This window comes from Mauremys reevesii, linkage group 6, assembly GCF_016161935.1.
Source record: "Mauremys reevesii isolate NIE-2019 linkage group 6, ASM1616193v1, whole genome shotgun sequence".
Classification (NCBI taxonomy): domain Eukaryota; kingdom Metazoa; phylum Chordata; order Testudines; family Geoemydidae; genus Mauremys; species Mauremys reevesii.
Window position 1 is genome coordinate 28,475,456 of NC_052628.1, and position 23,294 is coordinate 28,498,749.

Below are 23,294 nucleotides of genomic sequence, written 5' to 3' on the forward strand. Positions count from 1 at the left end.
CAGCAATGAGTTGGTCTAACACCCACCTCAGAGATGTCCATTTATTTTTCCTGACGGCCCTGTGACCCTGTATGACCCAGTCTACTTTCAATCTTCCATTGAAGCTCAGAGCCGTTTTGCCAGCAGTCAGTAAAGATCATACAATATCTGATTTTCCCTTGACTGGCCTCTACTGAAGTCAGAGTTTTCCTAAATAAGACAAATGCCTTCCCTGATTCCAGACGTTAGAAAGAAGTTTTGAAGAAGTGTTTGTCCTTTATGTGATGTCAGAGGCCAACATCACTGTGGAACTTACTATATGGAGAACTTTATGCCACTGCTGCCCTTTATCATATCAGCAGCTGACTGATTTCAGCACTCTTCTACCCTTTAAAAAGCAAAAGGATTTTGAGAAGCAGATTACTTTTAATATATCCTCTCACTAATTCACATTGATTAAGGAGGAAGGTTGTTTTTTTTTTGGAAGGATGGGCAGATCATTTAAGATTAGTCTTTTGTGCCCACTGTTGTATCTTCTGCTCTTTACACAACATATATTATATGAACAGGTTATAAAGTATATATACCATACAAGGACAACCTACGTATACACACTGCTTCTCTGGCAGGGTTTGTGTGGCTTCTGAAACATAGTGAGGGCCACTAGAAGGCTCATAAACTATTTAAAGAGACACTAACCAATTCTTTATACACTGCACCTGCCTATAAGTTGTTCCAGACAGTTGTGCCATGCTTGAATATGTTTGGAGCAAGGAGGGTGGTGGTTTAAAAATGTATGCCTCTGTTATATAATGTTGATACAAAAATTCAGTTGGGAGCAAATATGATGAGGAAGACCTAAGCAAATCTCACTGGGGATGGCAACCTGTGGCCTTACCCAGAGTACAATCTGGACTGTTCTCCAACCTGGGGTGCCTTTTGTTCTGCTTCACTGTGAGAGCAACCATTCCTGGCCTACTCCCACACAGCCCCCAGCATGTAAATTACCCCCAGCTAGACTGCAAGAGTGCTTCAGGCAGCCAGCCTGCCACCCTTGAATTACACTGCAGAGTGACACCAGCAAATTCCCAGCCCCAGACTTTCCCCCAGAAATGTGTCTTGTACTGCCCAGTACCCTCCTGGACAATGAAAGCTCATATTAAGTCCATCATTTCATTAATAGAAAATGATATTCACAAACTTTGTTACCACAAATGGAGTTCCCCAAACACTTCAGTCCAAACACACTCTGGCTTATGTAAAACAATAAAACATGTTTATTAACTACAGAAAGATAGATTTTAAGTAATTACAAGTAATGAGGCGTAAAAGTCAGTATTTGGTTACAATTAAATAAAAAAACGCAACTAATAGCTAACTTTACAAGCTAAAGTGAATTCAAAGCAAAGAATCTCTCTCAGCACGTGTTCTAGCAGTCTTACTGGCTGAATCTTTCAGCCAGGATCAACCTCCAGTCCAATGATGCTTCCTTTGTCTTTCAAGTGTCATTGATGCCATGAGTAGAGATGAAGGGAAAGATTATTGTGTCCCCTGTTCTTTTTATAGTTATTTTCTTCTTTGAAAATCATCTCCAGCTGAGGTTCAGGAGACGGAGAGTCCTTTCGTACAGGAATTTCCAGCTGTTCCATTGCCAAAGAATGTTCTTCCTGCCAAAGAATGGTCACTTAATCAGGTGATAGTCCTTTTGATTTTGTTGACACCTGGTTGAGGCATCAGTTTACCTTTTGTCTCTGAGGAACTGGTTTGTGCCTGCTTTTCTAAACTTGGAACATGTCTCAGTAAAGTTCTATAGTAGAATCTTATAACTTTACATACAATGTTGCCACACATATTTTACCAGAACAATAATGACCAGCAAATTATGAGTTTTCAGATGATACCTCGCAAGGCATACTTTGTAAAAAAGTGCATCATAGTCTTATAAAAAGGGTGAATGTAAGGGTACAGACTGTCACACAGCCCTAAAGTTCATCTTTAGATGGAAGGCCAGTAGGAAGAGCATGTTAGCCCAGAGTGGAATCTGTGAGCCAAATTGCACTGGACTAGACTGGTAAGATTTTAACGGATCTGTGGACAGATAGGACTTCAGTTAGCACCTTAGCCACCCAAAATCCACGGAAGTGAGCAGGGATAGAACTTCTGTCCTTCTGCTAACGCACAGGCTCCTAACACAAGATCTAAAAATGAATCTTATTGAGGATTCAATCCTGCAAGGTGCTGAGCAGTCTGGCCCTGATCCAGCAAATTGCTTAAACAAATTTCCCACTGTCTTCAGGGAGATCAGGAAGGGCCCTTTGCCCAGTGGTGGTGATACTTGGTTTACTGAAGGGGCTTCAAATTCATCTAGGGAACGCGTCCTTCTAAAAATGAAGGGCCTGGGCCTGGCTGCAGCCAGAGAGCATTGTGGGTTGTTTTGTTTTGTTTTTTGTAGATTCATAGAGTATAAGGCCAGAAGAGACCACTGGATCATCTAGTTTGAATACCTGTATATCACAGACTGTTAAATCTCATGCAGTTCCTCCTGTACTGGACCCAATAATTTGTCTTTGACTAAAGCATAACTTGTATTTGGCTAGCACATATTTTCCAGAAAGGCATCCCTGCTTGATCTGAAGACATCTAGAGATGGGGAATCCATCATTTCCTTTGCTAGCTTGTTCCAATAAAAATGCATCCCCTATTTCTAATTTGAAGTTGTCTGGCTGCAGTTTCCATTACATCTGCACAGTTACCTTAATGAACCAAATTTGTAATTTCTTCAGAGAATGAAATCAGGTTTTTTTGACAAGACCTATTTTCCATAAAAACTATGTTGACTGGATTTATTATATTTCTATCCTTTAATTTTTCATTAATTTAATCTTATATCAGCTTTCCATTATTTTGCATGGGAATGATGTCAGGCTAACTGGTCTGGTCATTCCACTTGTCCTTTTAGAATATTGACACAACATTAGCTCTCTTCTAGTCTTCTGGAATTTCCCTGATATTCCAAGATCTATAAACAATTAATATCAGTGGGCTAGAGAACTTATCAGCCAACTGTTTTAAGACTCTTGGGTGCAAGTTATCGAGGCATTCTGATTTGAAAAATGTTTATCCTAGTAGATGTTGTTTAACATCATCCTTGGTTATTAATGGATTGGAAAGTATTTCATCCTCATGTGATAAGAGTACATCATCCTGCTTCTTTCCAAATACAGAACAGAAATATTTACTGAACACTTCTGTCTTTTCTGCATCATTATTATCAATTTTAGTATCTCCATCTAGTAATGGATCTATACCATGCTAGGATTTCCCCACCCCTTAATATACTTTAAAAAATCCTTTTTATTGTCCATAACCCTGCCAACCATGGATTTTCCCCTTGATGTCTTTAGCATCCCTTATCACTTCCTAACTTTTAATTTATATATCAGAGGGGTAGCCGTGTTAGTCTGGTTCTGTAGAAGCAGCAAAGAATCCTGTGGCACCTTATAGACTAACAGATGTTTTGCAGCATGAGCTTTCGTGGGTGAATACCCACTTCTTCGGATGCAAGCAGTGGAAATTTCCAGGGGCAGGTGTGTATATATAAGCAAGCAAGAAGCAAGCTAGAGATAACGAGGTTAGATCAATCAGGGAGGATGGGGCCCTGTTCCAGCAGCTGAGGTGTGAAAACCAAGGGAGGAGAAACTGGTTCTGTAATTGGCAAGCCATTCACAGTCTTTGTTGAGTCCTAAACTGATGGTATTAAATTTGCAGATGAACTGGAGCTCAGCAGTTTCTCTCTGAAGTCTGGTCCTAAAGGACCAGATGTTCTTCCTGCCAAAGAATGGTCACTTAATCAGGTGATAGTCCTTTTGATTTTGTTGACACCTGGTTGAGGCATCAGTTTACCTTTTGTCTCTGAGGAACTGGTTTGTGCCTGCTTTTCTAAACTTGGAACATGTCTCAGTAAAGTTCTATAGTAGAATCTTATAACTTTACATACAATGTTGCCACACATATTTTACCAGAACAATAATGACCAGCAAATTATGAGTTTTCAGATGATACCTCGCAAGGCATACTTTGTAAAAAAGTGCATCATAGTCTTATAAAAAGGGTGAATGTAAGGGTACAGACTGTCACACAGCCCTAAAGTTCATCTTTAGATGGAAGGCCAGTAGGAAGAGCATGTTAGCCCACATGTTAGCCTAAAGGATCAGACTTCAGAGAGAAACTGCTGAGCTCCAGTTCATCTGCAAATTTAATACCATCAGTTTAGGACTCAACATGCTGCAAAACATCTGTTAGTCTATAAGGTGCCACAGGATTCTTTGCTGCTTTTAATTTATATTGATTTCTGTCTATTTCTCCTTTATTCCTTTTGACATATATTGCTTTTTGATTTCTAATTGCTGTCTTCACTTCACCACTGAACCTGGAAGGGATTATAACCAAAGATGTCCTCTTTCCTAAGTGTGGAATCATGGCTTTTCGGCCATCTAATAAACTCTTCTTAAGGAACTCCTAATTTTCATTCACATTTTTCTCTCTAAACTATTCCTCCCAATCAACTTCACTCATTTTCACAACAAGAAATTAGCTCTTTTGCCCATTGTACCCTCCCCCTCCCCCACACTCCTCTGATTGGAACTGTCTTCTGTTTGCACATATTGGATGTAATATTACTGGTCCCTCAGCAACCACCAACTTCCAGTCCAGTGATTAATTCATCTTCATACCGCTTGGCACAGCTCAGAAGGGATGGCACAAAGATGTTCTTATTGTTCCCCTAATTCTAGGTTGTCCCGGTGCCAGAGTGGGTCCCAGCATGAGTTAGGACAGTCTGAAGGCTGCTCTAATTTATGCAACCTATCTACAGCCCAGTGGGTTTTCTTGTCAGCCATGGATTGATGGTGCACAGAGATGGACCGTGCTCCTTTCCCACTTTTCTCGGGAAGAACTGAGAAAGGAATCATCTTCCTCCAAGCCATGAAGCAGCAGGAAAGCCACCCCATGATCACTACTGCATCTTCAGGACAGCAGTCTGTCTGCATGCCCCTTATATGGGAGAGACTGGCTAACAGACCTCCGTGGCCATGTGGCCAATCTCCACTCCATGCACTGCATTTGTAAAGGGCAATTCTGTTTATCCTAGGGTGACCAGATGTCCCGATTTTATAGGGACAGTCCCTATTTTTGGGTCTTTTTCTTATATAGGTTTCTATTACCCCCAGCCCCCACCCCCATCCCGATTTTTCACATTTGCTGTCTGGTCACCCTAGTTTATCCTGTGAGCTCTGCATCAGAATATTCAATACACTACTAGAAGTTTCACTTTCTATTAAATCACAGCATTGAATTTCTTTGAGTTACATCAGTGAAAGCCAGGATTAATGTTATGGGCTGCTTTAAAGCAGATCTTGCCAACAACATCCAGAGATTAAAAGATTGTCAAAGAGATATCACTTGAGGTTTAATAATTGCTATATGAAATCAAGACAAAATAATGGCTATTTTTCTTAATATTTTCGCAGCTGGGTATGAGTGGATAAAAACAAGTCATAAAAGAAAGCTCAGTTTTCTTTGATTTTGATTAGTTTTCTGGCTACATACTTGTTTCTTGAAAATTGGCGTGAAAGAGCAAACAAATCAGTAAGGGCAAAATTACCCTTTCCGTTTTACACAATCTGCATTCAATCTGAATTAAATTCACCATGTCTGTAGAGAGCCAGAAAAAGACCAATACACTATTTTAGCCCTTAAATGGGTCTTATGTGTGATGCATAGTCCTTGTGCTGTTTGGTTCTCTGTACAGTGTGAATATCCTTATCTGTGGGCAGAAGTGCCATTGACACCAATGGAAGCCACATACATGGAACAAGTCCTGAGGAACATACTGTGCAAGGATAAAAAAGTTCTCTGCAACAACAACAACAAAAAATAATGATCCCAGCCTGTGCCCCATGTCGAACCAGCTGATTAGATTATTTCTGGTCCTGACTTTTGGCAGCAGTCTTTTTTAGACAGTTGTGGTAAGGTAAGTCAAAGAGCAATCTAACGGTACACCAAATGTAGACCAGTTTTGCCGCATGTTTCAGTCATTTTCCTTTGAGGAAGGTGTCTAACTCATGTTTAGCACTTGTGTTGTGGAGGTGGAAGATGCTCAGAACTGTCTTTGTCACAGCTTGTGGATAAGCTGTTCCAGGACTTTGAAGATGACACATAGCAGAGAGATTGGTCAGTAGCTTGCCGCATTGTATGGGTCCTTTCCAAGTTTTAAAGGGCAATCACTTTTCTTTACATTCTCCAGATGCTTGGCAGGTCACTCTCATTGACAACCTAAATCAGGAATTTGGATAACCATTGATGGGCATTGGTTCCAAGGTGTTTCAGAAACTCCAATATAATGTTGTCATATCTTGCTGCCATTCTGGGTTTGATGTTGCTCAGTACAGTGTCTAATTCAGCACTTGTGAATGGTGCTATGCACAGACGAAGCCAGAAGTCATTGAAAGCCATTTGTTTACATCCAAGAGCAGAATTTGGCCTAGAGTCAATTAATATACACCTCTACCCCAATATAATGTGATCCGATATAACATGAATTCGGATATAACGAATTGGATATAGCAGCTCTCCGAGGTGGGGCGGGGGCTGCGCACTCGGGCGGATCAAACGAAGTTTGATATAATATGGTTTCACCGATAATGCAGTAAGATTTTTTGGCTCCCGAGGACAGCGTTATATCGAGGTAGAGGTGTACAATAGTCACAAAATCATGTCTATAGACTTATTTTGAAAAAAAATTGTCTTTCCATCCACTCCTCCAAATGTAAGATTTTCCTGTGCCCTGATGTATGCTTGTGGTACTTGTTAATGTGAGGTACATGTGCACATTGAGGATGTGTCTATACTGTAATTAGCATAATAGCTAACTTGGGCTCAGGGAACTCGGGCTAAGGGGTTGTTTAATTGTGGTGTAGATGTTCAGGCTCAGGTTACCGCCTGAGCTCTGGGACCCACCGACTTTGCAGGGTCCTAGAGTCTGGATTCCAGCCCAAGCCAAAACATCTACACCGCAATTAAACATCCCCGTAGTCCAAGCCCAAGTCAGCTGGCACCAGCCAGCTGTGGGTTTTTAATTGCAGTGTAGACATACCCTAAGGGGCCAGCAGACTGCTTTGATTTGATGCAGTGTTTGGGTATGAATCAGAGAACTGTTGTTTGATGTTAGGGTCTGTGTATACTGTAGAGTAAGCATAGTCGTTCTAGGAGGTTTACAGCTTGACTGGGCAAAACATTAGTTAATCGGCTGTAAAGATCACTCCTGCATGGACGGGGTAGAGGATGTATCCAGCTCCATTTTTTTGTTATTCTTTGATTGCAAGTTAGGGGCATAGTCATGCTATTATGTTTTTAGCAAAACTCCCCAGGCTGACAGTGTTGCTTGCATTTTTTGGATTTAAACAAGGCGCTTAGCAAAGTTTGAGGACAAACATTCAGCAACAAGAGGTTTATGTGGCTTGTTCTGGCTACCTCAGCCATGAACTGAACCAATATAACACAAGAAAAAGAGCAAAAATGGGGCTGCTTAAAATACTTTCCCTCCGCCTAGAAGAACATGCTGTGTGGTAACACAAGAGTGTTTTTGTGATGGTCTCAGCAGGTCTGGTACCTCTGCTAGTGTGCTTTCACTTCCTGTAAAAGCTGGGCCTTCAAAAATATAAATAAACTAAGGAATCAGTATTTTCTCGAATTACCCAAATCTGGACTGCTGAATTTGGAAAGTGGAACCAGCGTTTTCTTATTAATCCAATCAAAACTGCTATTTGGACTTCAGTTCAATTCCTAACTTGGTTCACAGTAAGTAGAGGGACAACTTCTGCAACAGCAGAAAGAAGTCCATTTGGCAGGGATCAGATAGCTAAATCTTAATCTCTTGCTCTCTGGGAAATACCTTCAGGATCCTGCTATCTTTAGAGACTGTGGTGAGGGACACTTGTGCAGTTAGCCTTCAGACCTGTGATCTCAGAAGGAGGGGAGCCAATCACCAGTGACCTCCTAAAGATCTCTGTGGCACCAAAAGTCTGTACTGTATTAGGCCATCTCGTGTGTTCTTCTGCATTTACAGTTTAAAAATATATCTGTGCAGAAACTGCTCCATTTTCATTAAACAACAAGCACATTACATGCCATGAAATTAAAAAAACAGGGACCAAAGTTTTCAGACCAGGTGTGACAGATATGGCAATTTCTTCTAGTGCTTGCTCACGTCGATTCCATTTTAGGTGTGTGTGCACCCATGTGCACAGTGATTTCTACCTTAGCAATATCCGTAGGGCTGGCTGTGGCACCCTCTGGAGTGGCACTCCCATGTGGCAGTATATCAGGCACTGCTGGCCCTGCACCCTCTCAGTTCCTCCTTACCGCCCGTGACGGTTAGTTGGAGCTCCTTGCCTTGCTTCGCAAGAGCAGTAGCAGTTTTTCCATTGACTTTGTTTCGTTGTTGTTGTACATAGTTTCATTGTAGTTAGTTGATAGTGTTAGTTAGTCAGTGGAGTCCCAGTTGGGACTTTTTATTTAAACCCTGTGCGTCATGCAGGAGGCTCATGCTGATCAGTGAGCCTCACGAAAGCTGTCTTCAGTGTTTCGGAGAAAGCCATAGAAAAGACAGGTGCTGCATCTATAAAAACTTTTGCCTGCAGACTCAGAAGGAGCGAGATATCTGCTTGAGGGCGTTATTGTTGGCAGCCGCTCTTTGTCCGGTGTTGGAACCCTCCACCGCAGCACCCACACTCAGCATTTTGGCCTCAGTGCGCAGTGCACCACCAGCACCGGACTCAGCCCATCACCGTTCCATCTCGCCTATGCCAAAGAAGAGGCAGAAGAAGCAAAGCCCCTCGGCACTGAAGTACAGAGGGGCTTCAGGCAAAGGACCTATGTCAGGCCATGCATCCACTACAGGACTTCACGGGGATACCGCTGAGGTCAGACCCCCCCAGCCCGGCCAGGGACCCGCACCCCACCCCAGGCAGTGGCAAGTGCTCCCAGCCAGTTATGGGGCCTTCAGTGCCTGAAGTGGTTCTGGCAGCTAAAGAGCAAGGCCAACTGGCACCGCAGGTGCCCGAAACGGCTCAGCTCGTGACACCAAAGGGAAAACCATCAGGGTGCTGCAGAAACATAGACTGGCAGAACACCCCAGGTCACCGGACCGCAGGTGCAAGTCCCTGTCACTGCGACCTCGGACCCCAACACTGCAACCTAGTTCCCTGGCCACATGGTATGCCCACATCTTGAATACTGCATTCAGATGTGGTCTCCTCATCTCAAAAAAGATACACTGGCACTAGAAAAAGTTCAGAAAAGGGTAGCTAACATTATTAGAGGTTTGGAACGGGTCCTATATGAGGAGAGATTAAAGAGGCTAGGACTTTTCAGCTTGGAAAAGAAGAGACTGGGGGGATATGATAGAGGTATATAAAATCGTGAGTGGTGTGGAGAAAGTGAATAAGAAAAAGTTATTTACTTGTTCCCATAATATAAGAACTAGGAGCCACCAAATGAAATTAATGGGCAGCAGGTTTAAAACAAATAAAAGGAAGTTCTTCACACAGCGCACAGTCAACCTGTGGAACTCCTTGCCTGAGGAGGTTGTGAAGGCTTTGAGTATCTATATACTCATCCCCTTCCAGCATCGCTGGTCATTTCTGCGGTGAGTGAAAGGGACAGACAGGGCCACGTCAGCAGAACACCAAAAAGTAAAGATGCCAAAAGACTAGACTTGTTTGGCAGGAAAGTTTATTCAATGGCCAGCATACAGTTTAGGGTATCTAATTACCAGGCCCTGCTGGGACATTATAACTCTAACCTGTGGGACTCCCTTAATAAGTTCACGGATGCCCTCCCACAGATCGTGCCCAAGAGTTTGCCGCGTTGGTGAGTGAAGGCACAGTGGTGGCCCGGAGAGTTCTCCAGATGGTCACATTGGTGGTGGCCATGAGACGCAGCTCCTGGTTGCAGGCTTCTGGGCTGTCCCAGGAGAAAGCAGGCCACTATCTAGTACCTCCCATTTGAGGGTTTGGGGCTCTTTTACGAGCTGACTCCAGGCTCCATGGGCTCAAGGCCTCCCGAGCCACTCTCTGCTCCCTGGGCTTGCACACCCCTCAGCAGTCCAGGAAGCTGTTCCGACCTCCGCCCCCTCCTCCTCCTCCTCCGATGCAGTCCTGAGAGGTCCCGGGTCAGGCTCCTACAGGTGGAAGGACCAGGACAAAAGGGCCTGTAGGGAGGCGGTGTGGTTCCCCGGTGCCCCGGAGAGGTACGAGCTCTGCTGGACACCAGTGTGGGCAGAGCCAGAGCACTCCCAGCCTGCCCCCCAGAGGGTCAGAGACCGGACAGGAAGTATAAGAGCCCAACCCCAGAGCTCACTTGAGAGGCAGCCACTGGAGGCCATACACCTCTGGCCCAGCTCCCACTGGGGAGACTCCAGCAACCAGCGGCGGACCTGGAGATTGGCCTGACCGGCTGATACTTGACAGATCAGCATGTGGGAGAGTTGCCGAGCTTACCCCTCGCCAGCTACCCCGAGGATCCAGTGGTGATCGACTCCCCTGAGGACACCACCTTGCCCCAGGTACCTCCAGAGCGGGAGATGGGAATTAGCTCGGGGGGAGCCGACCTGAGTCTGGAAGCAGCACTGCCAGAACCCATGTCAGTGTATCGCGGCCAGGATCCCCACTGACACAGCAGCAGGCCTTTGGCCATGGCTAGGGCCACGGGCTGGGACGCAGTGGAGTGGGAGGGCCTGTGTCCCCCCCCTGCAACCCAACGCTTGGGTGGTGTCTCCCCCTCTCCCAGGCCACTCGCAGCCTGAAGCCTGAGTGTACTATTTACTTGTGTTTGCTGAGCCCCTGCCTGAGTGCCTGATCCTTGAACTCCTTGCTGCCCTGCCCTGACCCAGGGCCTGGGCTTAGTAACTGCTAACAGGTACCTGTGTTTCCTCAACCCCTGCCTAAGTGCCTGAGCTGTGACTCTTTACTGCCCCGCCCTGACCCAGGGCTTAGGCTTGTTGTCTGCTAATTCTTACCTGTGTGTGCTCAGCCTCCTGCCGGACGGCTTGAGCCAGGACTAACTGTGGCCCAACTGATTCCCCAAGGGGCCGTACAAGGACTAAGGTAGGTGGTGTGGTTCCCTGCCGCCCCGGAGTGAGACGAACCCCAACAAAACCTCTCTACAGGGCCTAAGAGACGCTACCCGTCCTCTTCCCACTCTGCTGACCAACCTGACCCTGACCCAGAAGTCAGGGAGGCCAGAAGCAGTCATTTTGAGGGTGCGCTCGAGGATGATCCACCAGCCAATGTACAGGATCCACTCCCCTCCTTCCTCAACCGCCTTTGCCCTTTCCAGTCAGCCTGGTCTGGTATCGCCTTGGACCGCTGAGTGTTCAGTACAGTTTCTTCAGGATACACCCTGCAATTTATAGCCAACCATCCCTCCCAGTCCCCTTCCCTGTCCCTCTTCAGGGACCTTTCTTATGAGCAACTCTTCATTCAGGAGGTTGAAAACCTCCTGCGCCTGGGGGCAGAGGAAGAGGTTCCTCGGAATAGAGAAGGAAGAGGATTCTACTCCTGCTACTTCTGAAGACAAAGGCGGGGGCCTCTGACCAATCCTAGACCTGCATCGCCTCAATGAGTCTTTCAAGAAGTTGAAGGTTCACATGGTCTCCCTGGCCTCCATCATTCCGTCCCTGGATCTGGGAGACTGGGATGCCTCCCTCGATTTAAGGGACACACATTTCTATCTTCCCGGGGCACCAGCACTTCCTCCATTTCATGTTGGGCCAGCACCTCTTCCAGTTCACGGCGATGCCCTTTTGGTCTCTCATCAACCCCAAGAGTCTTCACAAAGTGTATAGTGACAGTGGGCGCTTACCTGCGACATTGGGGAGTCCAAATATGCCGTACCTCGACGACTGGTTGATAAGGGGCTGGTCCACAGATCAGGTGCGGAGGCATCTTGATCTGGTCTGTTCCACCTGTTGCGACCTGGGGTTGATAATAAACAAGAAAGAGTCAGTGCATAGAATTCATCGTAGCAGTCCTCGACTCCACTCGGGCCAGCGCCTTCCTCCCAGAGACTTGGTTCCAGGCCATAGCGAACCTCATCTTGGGCCTATGGACCTACTCGCTCACCACCACCCACACGTTCCTGAGACAGCTGGGCCACTTGGCAGCATGTACGTACTTGGTCTGGCATACACGACTCCGCCTCAGACTCATACAGGTGTGGCTGGCATTGGTCTATGACCCCAACCGGCACAGCATGGACTGAGTGGTCAGGATTTAAGACAGTGTCCTGTCATCTCTCATCTGGTGGCAGGATCCCACGTCAGTGCTGGAAGGAATTACATTCGTGGCCCCAGCCTCATCAGTGGACCGTTGTCTCCAACGCCTCGGACCTGGGCAATCTCAGGACTCAAGGTTGTTGGTCCAGATCGTTCCCTGCATATCAACATCAGAGAACTCAGGGCGGTTCAACTATTGCACTGCAAAGTGAGAAATGGAGGCAAAGGACACTGCCTAATGTACTATGGGTGGGGGGGATGGGGGACTTTTGCTCATGGTCAGTTATGTTAAAATTATGGTTATGGTGTTTTCCCAAATTAATGCCAGGTTCCTTTCCCCTTTTTATTAAAAGTTTTCTCTGCTATACACAGACTCAGTGCTTGCAAGTGGGGGAAGTATTGCCTCTTAGAGGCACCATGGAGTGGTGGTTAATTTTCCCAGATTACTGGGTGGGGGCTCAAGCCGGTTCTGTGTTGTATTGTTCAGAGGAACCCCTGGATATTGAATCCATCCCTTGTTGCTGCCAACTCCACCTAGCAGAAGGAATTACAGATGCCAATATATGGATTTAGAAGCCTATGTTTATGCATCCAAGTCTGAAAAATATTGACCTACATAGTATTTGCAAGTTAAAAATATTCTCATTCTTGGCTTTCTCCTTCTGTTCATTCTAATGTGATGTAAGGCTTGAGCTGAGCCCTCAAATGCCGGTGGTGTCACTGATTGAGGGTGTAGATGTTTGAATAATGGGGTCAAACACTAACATAACAGCAGTGCTGGCTTTGAAGATTTCCTAAAGTTTGATGCCTTCATTCCTTTTGTCTTGCTGGTGGCTCTAATATCACTAGGATTGTTTCTTAGCAATGAGCTAAATCAGACAGACAGCAGGCTGGCCAACTGTTGTGGATCACTGAAGTATTTGGGGCATAAGTTGCCCTTCAGTACATGTGGCTCCTGGCTGTGGTAATGTCAATCTCTCTGTCTGTCTCTTTCCTGGAATTAGTATTATTTCTTATTATAGGCATCTGAGAAGTACCCCTCCACCACAGTATTTGGGTGCATTCTACATCAGTGGTTTTCAACCTGTGGTCTGCAGACCTCAGGGCGGGGGGGCTCCACAGACTATGCCTGAGGGGTCCATGAAAGGGTGCCATTACCATAAAACAGTGGTTTTCAACCTGTGGTCTGCAGACCCTTGGAGGTCTGCAGACATTATCTAGGATTTCCAAAAGGGTTTGCACCTCCATTCAAAATTGTTTAGAGCTCTGCAATTGAAAAAAGGTTGAAAAGCACTGTTCTACATGATTTAGATTAAAGAGTAAGTCAACATTGCCCACAGATGGAGAACATATACACCATTAGCTCCTGCAGCACTGAAATAGCTCATCTTAAAGGACTGAGGAACCCTAGCCAGTGGGCTAAGTGCCAGGAGATTGCAGGGCCTGCAATTAGCAGGAGGGCTGAAAAAATAAATTAATTTTAGGCTGTGTTCTAAAAATGGCCATCTTTGAGCTCAAGAAATATTTGGTAGGCGTAAATTCCAGAAGGACCTGGTATTGACAGTGCCTTGACCCAGTTTCCTCTTTGTCTGGACAGACAGAGAGCTCTGGGTTAAAGCGTTCTCATAGCCATGATATTGAGCTTCCATATACACCCCTCTAGCTGGCCTCTCTTTGCCCATAATGAACATTACACAAGAACTGTTCACGTAGGTCTATCTGACAGGCCATAAGAAGGATTTTCTTCAGCCTTTGTACAGCTGATTGGTGCAAAAGCATAGGTAATTCTTGCAGAAAATGGCCTTTACTGTTGAGTATCCTCTGTGTGCCCCATCAGTATAAGTAGGCTGATTCTTTCACACAGGCTACTGAATGAGCTGACAGGCATAATGATGAGCTAGATTTCTGTGGTTAATTTTCTTTGCCATTAGCACCTTAGTGAATCTGTTTTTGCATTTCTGGTTTCTGCTCTCTGACTCCAACAAACTTAATTTTGACAGCAAAGCAGAACTTCATGTTGGCAGCCTCAGATAGCAGAAATATCCAGGGTAGAGCCTGGGTGCTGAGGGGAGCATACTTAAAATGGTTTTGCACCTCTGTTTAAGGACCCAGTAAGTGTTTTTTAAAAGGGAGCAAGCCCTACTGGTGCAGCATATGCTCTGTCCCCAGGATCAGACCTACAGCTGATTCTGGGTGGGCTGGGCCCTAGCTATGCTCCATCTAGGGCAGGGGTCGGCAACCTTTCAGAAGTGCTGTGCCGAGTCTTCATTTATTCACTCTAATTTAAGGTTTCGTGTGCCAGTAATACATTTTAACCTTTTTAGAAGGTCTCTTTCTATAAGTCTATAATATAAAACTAAACTATTGTTGCATGTAAAGTAAATAAGGTTTCAAAATATTTAAGAAGCTTCATTTAAAATTAAATTAAAATGCAGAGCCTGCCGGACCAGGTAGTGTGAGTGCCACTGAAAATCAGCCTTCGGCACGCATGCCATAGGTTGCCTATCCCTAATTTAGGGTATGTCTACGCTGCAATTAAAACCTGCATCTGGCCTGTGCCAGCTGACTTGGGCTAAGGGGCTGTTTAATTGTGGTGTAGATGCTTGGCCTCAGGCTGGAGCCTGTGAGGTGGGATGCTCCCAAAGCTTGGCCTGCAGCCCAAGCCCAAATGTCTACACTGCAATTAAACAGCCCCTTAGCCCGAGCCCCACAAACCCAAGTCAGCTGGTACAAGCCAGCCATGGGTGTTTTATTGCAATGCAGAGATATCTCTAGTCACTCCCTATTCGGCATACCCTGTGTTAGCTTGTGCTCCTGAAGTGCAAGCCCTGACACCCTGGCTGCTCCCATAGCACTTGCACAAGGGAAGGAAGGATGGGTTATCTGTGCCCTGTCACCACTCTTGTGCACCCATGCCAGAGAGCCAGAACCTAGTGATAAATAGCACCTATACTACTGTAATATAATAAAGATTTTGGTTGGATTACTGTCAGGAGTTTAATTAAATAATAATACTGAGTTCTTATTGCACATTTCAGCTCTTTACAAAGGAAGGTGAGTATCATTTCTGGGGCACAGAGAGGTGATGTGGCTTTGTCTAAGGTCTAACAGCAAAGCAGGAAGAGAAACCAGGTCTCCTGACTCCCAGTCTAATGCCTTATCCACAATACCTTCCATTTCTCCACCTATCCCCAGTGGCACAGGGAACTTGTCTTTGAGCCAGCCAGCTTCATCCTGCAATATATGCAGGACCTGAATGGTAACTCCCCTTTAAATGTGATACCTTAGATAACTACCTGCCAAAACTCAAGGCCTTGAGTCATTGGGGCGTCTTCACCATCCTTACGTACCTCACAGACTTCACATACTTAAAGTGATAATCATTTTGTTGATCTAATTCTATTTAATCAGTTATGTAAGGAAATTGCTCCTGTGTCTGTGCATGGGCGAGGGAGGCTAGAGGCAGCAGTTTCTTTAACATTTCCACGCCTTCTGTGCACAAACTGGTACTGCTGGGTATACAAATGATTAACAGTGTCTGATAAAATTCCTCTTCCTGCCCAGTTATCAGCAGGTAGAGAGGAAAGAACATCTTACTATTATCATGTTAAGTGATTGCTTGTAAGTATGTTTTAGTACAAGCTGTAATTTGTATGTGTGTCAAAACCAAACAGCGTGGACTGTGGAAATAAAATTGGTAAATGATCTATGCTATAATGTAACTCAGTGAAACATGAGGCTATTTATATAAAGGGTTTAATGACTTTCTTCATCTCTCTTCTTAGGAAGACAACGCGTCTTGCAAAATTTTGAGAAGGCTCAAGGCTTTAAAGAGGGCTCGTCTAAATAAAGGAGGGTTAAAGTGACATTGCAGTTACTTAATCCTGTGCTTTCCTTCCATGTGACTCGAACAAGACTGAGGTGCAGCTTTTCTTTTTCCCGGTGCACAGATTATACTGCTCCTAGCATCCTTCAGCAGCAGTTCTGCACATCAAAGTAGCAATGGAAATTAAACAAATCAGTGACAAGCATTTTACAGCAGGGCTGCAAGGTAAAGGTCAGGCATTTCCAAATCACAGTGAAAAGCTTGGTGGCTGAAAAATGAATCAAAGGAAAATCCAACTTTCAGCTTTTGGACTGAGCCTTGAACCAAGAAGGACTGCATCAAATCCTACCGAAGGTTAGCTGTTCGAAGTGATCTGAAAGCTTTTGGACTTATTCAAAGTAGTTATTGAGCTACCAGTCTGAGGTGTGCCTGTCAGTGTTTTCAGGGCAGCAAATTAGAACCTGAAAGTTAAAGAAGTGTCAAATGTATTGCATTTGTTTGCACTCCATTGAGAATGGACTCTTTGCTTTTGTATGTGTACAGTTTACAGCTTTAATTATCAAGCCTTTTTTATCTTACAAATAAGGATTTAAAATTGCTCACTGGAGGTTAAAAGACAATTGGCTTTTAATTTTACTTCTGATTTTGGCTAGAACCAGCAATATATATATGATGGCAAATTTGGTTGTTAAGTCATTTCCACATTGATCTTTGGACCTCTGGCAATTTTTGTTCAGGTTATCACAATTCTGTTATGTCCAGGATTGTATTCCACTGGAACAGCTTATTAAACCAAATGGAAATGTGATTGCTCTGTGGACTATGACAACAGGCTATATGAATGGCGGAGGTCTTGGAAACCACCGATATGCCAGGTGGAATCGTGAGGACAGCGGAGAGGACTACGGGCGGGCTGAGTGCTATGGAGAAGATGAGGAGGGCAGGAAGCGCAGGCTGACCCCATTTGAGAAGCTAACCCAGGATATGTCCCAGGATGAAAAGGTGGTGAAGGAATTAACTCTGGGGAAGAGGATTGGATTCTATCGAGTGAGAGGGGAAATAGGGAGTGGGAATTTCTCACAAGTGAAGCTTGGAATTCATTCTCTAACCAAAGGTAGGCAATGCCATTTGCAACACATGTTATGATTGTGGTGATGCTGTGTAGATATATGGTCCAGGGTTCTTTGGAATGAAAGGCACTGTGTGAATCCTACATACCTATACAGGTGTGGCAACATGGATTTATAGGCAGGGACACAGGTAAATGCTTAGGACTAGATTATCCCTTGCCCTTGAAAAGGGGAAGGATCTTTCCTCTGTCTAGCACCTCCTGTGCCAGATTCAAGGAAAATTGCAGTCTCGGTGTTCCAGGGTTTGCACAGGCTGCATCCCTTGGCTTCCAACCACCCCAAATAAAATGGAGCCTTGGGCCTGCCCCCACATCACTCAATACAGCTCATTAAAGGGTGGTTCTGTGTGCACATACTCCTGAATTCCTTGGAGCACTTGGAGGGATTGTGCCTCTCCCCAGCATCCTCCTGATCAGTATTGCTCTGCAAGCCTTGCTCCAAACCAGCGGAGCTAGTGTTAGCAACAGCAGGAATTTTTACAGAAAATGTCCTTAGTGTAGGCGAGGCTGTTGCATACAGGTAACGATGAGCCTGCTGGGAAATGTTATGTGTGTTTTGCTAACTTGGTACTTTATTCCCTCAGCCACAAGTGAGGGAGATGGGAGTGGCCTTCTAGGAAGAGGCAACCTAACATGCAGGCTTAGCCGTTCTCAGAGAGGAATGCTAGGAGCATCCAGGCCTGGGGCAGAGACTTCAGCTAGGTTTTCATAATTCATAGATTTTAAGGCCAGAAGGGACTGTAATGAGACCTGCTCTAACCTCCTGCATAACTCAGACCAAAGAATTTCACCCCGTAATTCCTGTGTTACTTCATTTTGAATTCCTTTTATGAATAAAGCCAAATTCTCAGAAGGGGGAAGTTTTTTGACCTGCTGCAGCTTGTGTGGGCTGTGTATGGAGCAAGGTGGGAAAACCATCAGCCCAAACCACACTGAAGCCAGTGGCATCTGCACCCATGTGAGAGCTGAATTAAGCCCCAAATGTCAATGCTAACCTCAGCTTTCCTTCTTTTTTGTTTTGAGTGAATGTGTCCATTTTAGTCCCTTTTTATTGTGAAGTTAGCCCCCGGCACTAGGGCTGTATGTCTGCATGGGGAAGCCACAGGTTGCTGTCTTTGCCACAGTGCAATGTGACCAATGCTACAGCAGTGAAAAATAGCCCTTTTGGGGAAAACAGCCTTTTCAATTGTGTTTTGGTCAAAGCCAAAGGTCTCAGTTTTTTCTCTTGGGCACCATCTTACTGTTCTTGCTTCCTGCACCAGTCCACATGAGGAGCTGGGTAATACCCTTAGAGCATCTAGCTCTATAGCTATGTCTACACTGCAACTGAACACCCGTGACTGGCCTGTGTCAGCTCGCGGAGCTCAGGCTACAGGGCTGTTTCATTGCAGTATAGATGTTTGGACTCAGGCTGGATGGAGTCCAGGCTCTGGGAGACAGTGAGCAGGGAGAGTCCCAGAGCCTCAGCTTCAGTCCAAGCCCAAACATCTACACCACAATTAAACCAGGGCCACCCAGAGTGGAGGCAAGTGGGGCAATTTGCCCCAGGCCCTGGGCTCCGCAGGGCCCCCCAAGAGAACAGCTGAGGCTCCCGCCCCGGCCCTGGCCCGACCCTGCCTCCGCCCCTCTCCTGGAGCCTCAGCGCATCCAGGAGCGTCCCTGAACAGCACTGCAGCGTGGCTGCGGTGGGGCCTCTGAGCTTCGCCCCGCTCAGAGCTGCGTGGTCAGGGGGCGGGGCTGCGAGCTCCGGGCCAAGCAGCTCCTCCCCTTACCACGTGGCTCTGAGCGGGGCAGGGATCAGGCCCCACCGGAGCTATGCTGCACCGCTGTTCAGGGACACTCCTGGGTGCAATGCGCTGAGGCTCCGGGTGAGGGGGGAGCCGGGGGTAAGAGGCTGGAGACGGGGGGGTTGGATAAGGGGCAAGGAGTCCCGGGGACAGGGAGGGGGCAGAGGTTGGGGAGGGGCAGACAGGGAACGGGGAGGGTTAGATCGTGGGCGTTCCGGGGGTCTGTCAGGACTCAACGGGGCAGTTGGGATAGGGAGCAGGGGTGGGGTCCCGGGGTGGTGGTTGGGGAGGGTCTCTGGGGGACGGTGAGGGGACAAGGAGCAGGATGGGACTCTGGATTCTGAGGGGGGCGGGCAGTTGGGGGACAGGAAGTGGATGGGGGTCGGATAGGGGGCAGGGCCAGGCTGTTTGGGAGGCACAGCCTTCCCTACCCTAAAGCTGATTCAGCAGTTTGAGGCTTGGAGAAGAGCCAAGCTGTTAGCTTTTCCATTAGGGCTCCCATCCCTTTCACTTCTCAAATGCCAAATTATAGTCTATATTTAATTTCAGTGCCGTAGGGAGATTCGTGTCAGGGGAGGGTAGCTTCATTTAAAATTAGCCACTGGGGGAGGGATCACATGAGAAGAGCAATATCTTACACCACCTACCTCCTTCCCAACCCTACCAAGGGAGACCCTCCTCCCCTGCATTCCCTGAGGCTTCAGAGGGGTTAATTCAGTGGTTCTCAAACTTTTGTCCTGGTGACCCTTTCACACAGCAAACCTCTGAGTGCGACCCGCCCCCCCTTATAAATTGAAAACACTTTTTTATATATTTAACACTATTATAAATGCTGGTGGCAAAGTGGGGTTTGAGGTGGAGGCTGACAACTCGCGACTCCCAGTAATAACCTTGTGACCCCCTGAGGGGTCCTGACCTCCAGTTTGAGAACCCCTGGGTTAATTTAATTTTAGGACCCTGTGTCCATTCACAGGCATGTGCAATTTTGAGCATTTCAGTTTTCATAACATAGGCTCATCCCAGATTCTGGAACAAGCTCAAATGCTCAGTTCGTGGAGTATGTACATAAGCTATACTAAAGACAAACCCACAGTAACCATCTCCAGTTTGTGAGGGACCCCATGGAGCCAGTCTCTAGGAAACAGATAAATGCGTGGAGGTTAAGTCCATTAATGGCTATTAGCCAGGATGGGTAAGGAATGGTGTCTCTAGCCTCTGTTTGTCAGAGGGTGGAGATGGTTGGCAGGAGAGAGATCACTTGATCATTACCTGTTAGGTTCACTTCCTCTGGGGCACTTGGCATTGGCCATTGTCGGTAGACAGGATGCTGGGCTGGATGGACCTTTGGTTTGACCCAGTACGGTTGTTCTTATGTTCTAACCTAAATGAACCCAAAGTTATGGAGACAGGTATGAGTCAAGGAAGCCAGCAGAGTATCAGAAACCTGGAAAAATCTCTGACTGGATGGGCTCAGGCGTTTGGTCACAAGCTGAGGTGGTTCAAAAGTTTTGGATTTTTTGTAAGCAGAATTTTATTATTTCTTTAAACAATCAAACACAGCAAGCAGCAAATATTTGGCCACACACTTCTGAAACCTCAAATCATATTCAGGTTTTGGCAGACTAATTTCAGCTTTTCTATTAAAAAAACACAACAAATTTTGAAGGAAAGCAGACATTGTCCGTGATTTTTTTCTGCTTTTTAAAAACCCCTAGTTTTCGATCCAAAAAAAGTTTTGACGGAAAATATTTGTCCAACCCTTTTAATGAGCTTTAGTACCTTTTAGCACTAGCTGATGCTGAGAACCAGTGATACCTTGTAAAGAAGTTTTCTCAAAACTGGGTTTGTGCTGAGATGCGGAAGGTTTATTTTTCCCAGGTGCGCCCGTGGGGGGGGGGGGGGGGAGCAAGAGGGGCAATTTGCCCCGGGCCCTGCAGGGGCCACCGCGAGAATATAGTATTGCCATTTTTTTTATGGAAGGGGCCCCTGAATCCTCTGGGCGGCCCTGAATTAAACAGCCTCATAGCCTGAGCCCCATGAGCCCGGGCCAGCTACGGATGTTCAGTTGCAGTGTAGATGTACCCTCAGCGGCAGTTGCGTGTTGTGCAGCAGATCTTGTGGATGGTCACTTTTCTGTGTGCACAGGATGATGCCTATTTTCTCCTTTAGGGAGAGTGTCATAGAATGTAAGGCCAGAAGAGACCACAAGGTCGTCTAATCTGACCTCCTGTATATCACAGGCCACCAACACTACCCGGCACCCACACACTAAACCCACCAACTGAAATTAGACCAAGGAATTACAGCCCTCAGGAGACACAACTATTATGAGCCACAAACTGTGACAGGCACATTCAAGCAAGTTGTCAATGAGCCCTGTTGAGAGTGTATCCAAGGTCTGGGTGCACACAACCTTTGGATACATGCGGAGTGCACTGATTTGGAAAAGAGGATTCAGTTTGCCAGGCTGTGTCTGCACTGCTCTACTTCCACCTTCCCCCCTCCCAGTTCTGGCAGGCCTGAGAAAGGTGGAATTTAGTAGACAAGAGAGCATCAGTGTCACGCTGTGTAGGTTGGGGGGCAGAAAGGCAACAGTGCCCCTCTGCAGCCTCTCCACAACTGTGACTCCAATTCCTAGACTGGACTAGGAGCTGTGACTTCTGCACAATCCCAACATAGGGAGTTGTGTCCACTGGATCTATGTAACCCTGCCCCTTAATGTCCTGTCCACAATGGTGAATTCAGAACAGGCCCTGGGCCCACTTTCGCTACAGTCAGGGGTGCTGAGGCCCTCTGTGTGTCCACTCTCTAGCTGCCAACATCCAGTATAGCAGAACTACCATAATCCACTACAGCAGAGGCCTACTACAGTCCGTACGTTCTTAGGTGAATGTCACCCAAGTATCAGTTATGCCCCAGGTTTTAATATGTTTTCTTAGACCAATATCCTCTGCTGTGCATTGTAAAATCAAACCTTGCCTTACCCCCACACTGCAATGTAGGTGGGGATCATTAGCATTTATATTGCAGAACTCACTCCTGGTGGAATGGTGCCACCATGCTGACTTCCAAATCAACAGCTGCATGAAAACTTAAAATAGGGGCTATTACTCAGTCACTCTCAGGAGTCATTTATTGGCTGAGATACAAAAAATGCTAAACTGCATCAGCTTTTAAATTCAAGATTATGGAAATATATACAAAGAACAGGCTTTAACAATGTTCATTGTAGTTTTCTAGTCTTTCTAATGTCTGGTAAATAAAGAGTAAGTACCACAATCAGTGGATGCTGATTTCTGCCATGTGACAAAGGTAAGAATCTTTTGAAACGCTGATCCGTGTCAGGTGACTGGTGCAGGGAAACAAAGACAAATCTCTCACTGTGATTCCTGAATGTCACAACTTTAGTATAAAACCTATGACACACATATGTAAATTTCAATTAGGATTCAATCAATGTTCATAAAAAAGAGTTCACCCTACCATTGTCTGAAAACACTGGGAAGAGACACCACTTTCCCTCTCTAAGATGTCCCATTTTTTCCCTGTGCCCTTTTATCCCTTTCTCCTCTTTTTGATCCTCATTTCCATCTCTTTCCCTTTCCTTCTTGCATTCACTCTCCATCCACTCCAAGAGATGTTTTAAAGCCCGAAGCCCTTCCCACTCTGACTTTTTATTCTTCTCTTCTCTATACATATACAGAATACATACATATTCTAAAGGTTTGCAAACCCTCCATCTTTCCCATGCATGAGGCTTTTGTTCTATTTTCTTAGCTCTTCTGGTACCAGTGAACAGTGTATCTGCTTCATCTGACCCACAATATGTTGCTTGCTTTGTTGGTTCATCAGTGAGTTTGCTTTCCAGGGGAAGCAGTATCTTGTCATTGATATTAAAGATGTTGCTCAATCACACAGCGATAAAGGGAAAGGAAGGAGCAGGGAGGGCGTCAGGGTCAGAGGTTGGTCTGGACCCGCATGTATGTTACTGAATCCTGGAGTGATATCACTTTGGCCTACAAATAGGGCTTGCTGAAAATTTTCCACTGAAGCTTTGTATTGATGGAAAATTGGGGTTCAAGTAAACAAAAATTTTGTGGGAAATCTGCTTGCCTTGAAACATTTTGGGTTTGGTTTTTTTCACCACAAAGCTGAATTTTTTTTGGCTCTCTTTAGCTGACAGTTTTCATTCTTTAATTTTCAACCCTAAAAGGGTTACAAATTTTGATAAAAAGTCAA

At 45.8% G+C, this 23,294-nt stretch overlaps 1 protein-coding gene across 1 annotated transcript in view; it reads left to right on the top strand.

Annotated features, from left to right (window-relative positions):
- The window catches only part of NIM1K (NIM1 serine/threonine protein kinase), a 72,902-nt gene that overhangs the window by 36,066 nt on the left and 13,542 nt on the right, over positions 1-23,294 (top strand). Inside the window, exon 2 of the mRNA XM_039545206.1 lies at positions 16,099-17,253. Within this exon, the coding sequence (XP_039401140.1) occupies positions 16,962-17,253 (292 nt within the window). The 5' untranslated portion in view covers positions 16,099-16,961. The remainder of the gene's footprint in view (positions 1-16,098; positions 17,254-23,294) is intronic.